Consider the following 5,985-nt stretch of genomic DNA (forward strand, 5'->3'; position numbering starts at 1 on the left):
CATAAGCGACATGGTCTGTAGGACGATGATGGTTGTGCCTTATGTTGTCAAGAACCTAAGACGGGGACTCACCTCTTCTCAGGCTGTGTGGTGACCAAAGAAATTTGGTTGCATGTCTTGCAAGCCTTCGACCTCCACCATATCTTGGTGGATTTGGGTGTTGGTAAGCCGGTGGAGCAGTGGCTACGGCACATGTTATAGTTTCAGGAGCAACAACGGTGGGGGTTCGATTCTCTGGTCCTCCTAGTCTCTTGGGCGATATGGAAGGAAAGGAACGCGCGGACCTTCAGAAATGAGAGCTCCACTCTGATGGTCGTGGCACAACGTATCCATGATGAAGGTGTGCAGTGGATCGACGCGTGTTTTTCTACACTAGCCTCCTTTTGGACGTCCATTGGTGATGTCGGCTTGGTCACACAATCGATCGCCGTATAGTAGTTTTTTCCTCGTCTTGGGTTGTTAGCCTCGCTAATGTTTCGCTTGCTACTCGCAAACGATCTAGTGGGTCTCTAACAATCGGTTATAAAAGTAAACTCCTTTCGTCTTAATGAAATACGGGCTCAAACCCGTTCACGGAAAAAAGCCCCCCCCCCCCTTCTCCCCTCTCCCCGGCCTACTAAAATTAAATCTCATGAACTTTTTACTCGTAACCTAGGTCATTATGTAAATTAAAGCAAGTCACCTAAGATATTTGAAAATTTTAGACGCCTGTAGTTTAAAAGTTCTGTATAATCATTGCAGTAGAAAGGAACTTAAGAGGCTACTAATAACTCGTTACGACGTATATGCAGGTTCTGATGAACCGAGGTCGAAGATCATCGTCGTCCACATGCTGCATTACGAATATCCAGTGGGTGGTGGCAAGATTCAATTTAGTAAGTAGTACAAATTAAAAGCCCCACATCGATCCCTGCCACCTTGTTTGACCCTTTTTTTTTCATTTCAAGCACATCCATCTATCTCAGTCGGACAGTCGCCAGCCAAACACCCAGGCGTCGACCATTGAACGACCTGCGTGCTGTTTGGCCTGGCCTACCAGCCACTAGTACTTTTCAACCCCCTGTCGTCGTCGTCGTCGTCGTCGTCGTCCCCTTGAGCTCCCTCGATCTCCCTCCGCTCCAGGCCTGCATGTCCATGTCCTACTAGCTACTACTTTTCCGCTCCACTCACATCCACATGCATGCCCACGCGTACACATCTGCACACATCCATCCATCGTCTTCCTCACCGCCATGGCTGCAGATGACTCGTCTACTTCTATATAAATAGCAACGGCCGATCGACGACCGACTCCATCTCCATCACCATTCACCAAAAGCTAGCCAGAGCCAGCCATGGAGCACAGCTCTCGTCGTCCTGTCCTCGTCGTCGTCCTCGCCGGCTGATGTATGGACACCCTCTTCGTGCTCGGCCACGAGTCCCGGCTGCGCATCCTCCAGCAGGCAGCGTCGCGCGTCCCCGGCTGCGCCTACCTCTGCGCCTGGGCCGCCGTCCCTGCCCAGCCCCTCCACCAAGCTTCGTCTTCTTCTTCCTCTACCTCGGCTGCTGCTGCCACCAGGTACCGTACCGTACCTAGCTAACTACTACACACAGCGTGCATGCATTCGCAATGAATAATGCATCCGAATGCATGATATATATATATATATATATATATATATATATATATATATATATATATATATATATATATATATATATATATATATGATAATGCATGGCTACTAGCTGGCTAGATTTGATGATTTGAATCGATCGATTGGCCATGGATGATTTGATCAAGTTGATACTACGTACGTATGCCCGCAGCGCCCGCCTGCTGCTGTGCTGCCTCGACGCATGGCTCTGCGACGGCGGTGACCGGCGGCCCAGCCTCGGTGACGACGACGCCCGCCGCCTGCGCGCTCTCTTCGACGCCTACCGGGGCTCGCTCTGCACACCCATCGCCGGGTGCGCGCGTACACTATCTCTACTATATATATACACCATGCACCCATTCATCCATCCATGCCGGCCGGCCGGCGACGAGTCAAAATCAACGTAGCCGCCGCCGGCCGGCCGGCCCGGCCGCCGTACGTGTGGCTGGCGCGTCGACGTACGATGGGGGCCGGCGAGGTAATGCAACTTGAGATTTTCCATTCATTCCGCTCATCATCGATCGATCTGCGTGCGTGTGTCAGGTGCGTGCCGGGGTGGGCGTACAAGGACGGCCGCTCGTACATGGAGCTGCCGGCGCACGACCTCACAACCTCAGCATCGCTGCCAATGCAGCAGCAGTTCTATCAGGTCGGTCTGCCATCTGCCTGCACGCCTTCGTCAGTTCCTATGTCTTTGTGTATATATATACTACTAGTATTGCAACTGATTCTGGACTTGTTTGTTTATGTTGTTGTTGGTTTCCATCGCTTCTCTTCATCCTCGAATTAGTCCTGATGAGCTTGCTTTTTATTCTCGCTTGCTTGTGATGTTGCAGGAAGCTGGCATCAAGGTTTGTTTTCTTCGTCACCTCATATGATCGATGAGTATATAACTATACATATGATCACATTTACATTATATATATATATGTTCGATCGTGTATATATAACTTCAGTAGTTCAGTATACACATGATCATCGATTTGTTTGGAATTGGCTTGCGCAGATGGCGGCGTTCATGGGATGCGAGAGTGGCGAGATCGAGATCGGCATGTCGACGGCGGCAAGTAGCGGCGGATCGCCGATGAGCCTGGAATCCACCTTGCATCAGGTGTTCTCGGAGGACTTCTTCCAGCAGTCGCTGCTCGAGGAGCTGCTCCAGCTGCCACCCACGCGGCCATCGTCGCCGTCGTCCTCTGTGCCGTCCGTCTCCGTGGGCAGCCCGCCTGCGGCCGATGTGATCTCGACGTCGCTCCAACGCACGGTGGCCGTGACGCCGGCGCCGTCCTCCGTAGGGCGACATCAGGCGCCGCCGCCAGTGGCACGGCCGCCTCCTCCGCCCCACCCGCGCCCGCCGCCTCTCCCCTTCGTCCGGCACGGCGGCCCCGGCCACGTCTGTTTCCCGAGCGCCGAAGCCGACGACGCCGCGATGGCGCAGGCCATGCTCGACGTCATCTCCGCCTCGTCTTCCTCGGCGCTGCCGACTCCGCCGTCCACGGCACCGCCGCCTCCTCCGGGAAACCACCACCGCGCGCGGCGGCGATGGACGGCGGCGACGGCGTTCCGGGCGTACAACGCGGCGCTGGCGCCCAGGACGCCGTGGCGGCCGCCCGGCGCGCCAGCAGGGCAGCGCATGATCAAGATGGGCATCTCCATCCTGAGGAGGATGCACATGCTCAGGTTCAGCCGGGAGCGCACCGCTGGTGGCACCACGACCACGACGATGGTGCAGCGGGGCCAGGAGGGAGACGATGACCCGTCGTCGCCGGCGGTGCCATCGAGCAGCCAGCTCAACCATATGATATCAGAGCGGCGGCGCCGGGAGAGGCTCAACGAGAGCTTCGAGGCGCTTAGAGGCTTGCTCCCGCCGGGATCAAAGGTAAATGAACTCCCCAATTACTCTATGTGATGAATGGCTTGCTTGATTATATTGATCTTTCAAAAAAAAAAGATGATTTGCTTGATTTATTAATCGTCAAATATATACATTTATATTGTTGTGTAACTCCTTTTTTGTTCATACAAATAGAATTGCTTTTTTTGTATGCATGAAATACTACACATTTTGTACTGGTGTATTTTGTTTTATTTATTTAGTTTGGACGACCATTTTGATATACTTTACTATACATACACTTTTGGTGCGTACTAGTACTAGTTTTAAATTAAGGTTGTAGCAGAAAAAAAATTAGCTTAATTCCGGTTTAATCACTGTTAAATTTACACTAATTTGCATGTGCATTCCATTGTTGACAATGTAGAAAGACAAGGCTACCGTGCTGGCCAAGACGCTGGACTACATGAACATTCTGGTAGCCCAAATAGCCGACCTGGAGGCGAGGAACCGGAGCCTGGAGAGCCGAGCTCACCACCACCACCATCGCCACGCCAATGGCGGCTCGTCGTCGTTGGAGCAACGGGTAGTGGTTCTGCAGCAGGGCCTGATGAGCGGCACCGGCACGTCGTCGTCGGAGAGGGTGCAGGTCCACGTGACCACCGCCGGCGACGACAGCGGCGCGTCGACCTCGTCTTCGCCAGCAGCAGGCCGCCGGGAGGTGGTGACCGTGCGTGTGCACGCGCGGGCGGCGCAGGGCGACGTGGCGGAGCTGGTGGCCCGCGCGCTGGCCGTCATCAAGGACATGGGGTGCTTCACGGTGGTGGCCGTCGACGCTGCCGGCCGGCCCAGCGACGCCGGCGGTGGTAGTCATGTTGCTGAGGCCACCTTCACGCTGCGAGCAACGGTAAGCTTATTACCGAATTAATTAATAAAAAGGTATAGTAGTATATAATTACACTTGGGTCACGGCGCCTATGTTTTTTTCCTTTGTTTTGTTATGTTTTGAAAATTGGCCATGCATTTGAAAAGCTATGCATGCATGCACACGTTTCCGACTTATAAACTAAGGCTTTCAAATGTTAAAGTTTACCGCCACTTACGATGAATATTTAGATATATGCATAGAGTATTAAATATAGACTATTTATAAAACAAAAAACACAGCTAGAGAGTAACGAATCTTTTAAACCTAATTATTGTATAATTAAACACTAATTGTTAAATAAAACAAAAATATTACCGTACCTGTTAAACTTAAACAACCCCAACCAAACACGACCTTAAGTTGTTGGATGGTTGATTGAACGCACACGGTTCCTTATCAAGATCCAAATTGAAGGAAGATTGGCGATGCTTTGGTGGGTTAGCAGCATTTGAGAAAACTACTTCAAGGCTTTGAAATCAACGACCTGAAATCAATATAAATGGCTAAATCAGGATTGAATAATTGATTAAACGGACAAATCTGAGATTTTGATGAATAATAATAATAATAATTAAACGGACAAATCTGAGACTTTGATGTGCAATGAAGCCTGGCTCTGTCTGGGCCGTGCGGAAGTAGCTGTAGCTGTAGTTTTCTACTAATGTCTCGCTCAAGTTACCCCTCTTGGACAAGCAGAGAGGTCTGGGAATAATAATAAAGGTGGCAATCCTGGTCAAAGTCCACGGGATTAGCCTCCCCTCGTTCTCGTTGTTTTCCCTTTCCCTTTCCCTACAGAGACGGTCGTCGTGGGCCCAACGGGCCGCCGGCGAAAACTCTACGACTCCTTCGCGCAAAGGAAAGCTTGACCACCAGTCACCTACCTCCTGGCTGACGATGATGTCACGGCCGGAGTCGGGGTCGGGGTCTCCAAGGGAAGATTCAGTTGGGGCTAGCTTTAACTCGTCGGGCTCAACTGATCTATATTTGGTCGTATTAGTTAAAGGAGGTGAAAAGTTTTTAATATTCTAGCACTTTTATTTTTATTTGGTAAGTATTATTCTTCATCTATAGACTAATTAAGCTTAAAAGATTTGTCTCGTAAATTATAGGTAAACTGCGCAATTACTTATCTATTATCTATATTTAATATTCTATGCATGTGTCGTAAAATTCGATGTGACGGAGAATCTTGAAAAGTTTTTGGATTTTAGAGTGAACTAAGTACTAAGGGGGTGTTTGGTTGGGGGTGATAAAATTTGACAGTCATTGTAGTATTTTTGTTTTATTTAACAATTAGTGTCTAATTATAAACTAATTAAGCTTAAAAGATTCGTCTCGCAAATTATCCTCTAGCTGTTGTTTTAGTTTTGCAAATAGTATAGAATATTTTTAGTATTTTATGCTCCAAATATTTAATATGATGAATGGCAAAAAAAACAACTCAAACCAAATAGGAGGTAAATAGTACCGTAAAATTAAGTTGGCCATATGAATTGCAGGCGGGCGAGTTCGATGCGGCGTCGCTGAGGGAGGCTGTGGTCAAAGCTGCCGAGGATTCCGCGACACCACCGTCGAACGATTCGTAG

General features: G+C 49.8%; 1 protein-coding gene across 1 annotated transcript; it reads left to right on the plus strand.

Moving 5' to 3' along the window:
* Positions 1,389-5,985, plus strand: LOC8073767 (putative transcription factor bHLH041). The gene is made up of 7 exons (XM_002451739.2): positions 1,389-1,558; positions 1,810-1,950; positions 2,181-2,286; positions 2,474-2,488; positions 2,644-3,516; positions 3,899-4,378; positions 5,899-5,985. Exons 1-7 carry the CDS (start codon positions 1,389-1,391, stop codon positions 5,983-5,985), a joined length of 1,872 nt encoding a protein of 623 aa, XP_002451784.2.

This window comes from Sorghum bicolor, chromosome 4 (assembly GCF_000003195.3).
Source record: "Sorghum bicolor cultivar BTx623 chromosome 4, Sorghum_bicolor_NCBIv3, whole genome shotgun sequence".
NCBI lineage: Eukaryota > Viridiplantae > Streptophyta > Magnoliopsida > Poales > Poaceae > Sorghum > Sorghum bicolor.

Coding starts and splice junctions, on each gene's coding strand:
- LOC8073767 (XM_002451739.2), top strand. CDS start 1,389: ATGGACACCCTCTTCGTGCTCGGCCACGAGTCCCGGCTGCGCATCCTC. Junction 1,559..1,809: donor TCGGCTGCTGCTGCCACCAG/GTACCGTACCGT, acceptor GTATGCCCGCAG/CGCCCGCCTGCTGCTGTGCT. Junction 3,517..3,898: donor TGCTCCCGCCGGGATCAAAG/GTAAATGAACTC, acceptor TTGACAATGTAG/AAAGACAAGGCTACCGTGCT.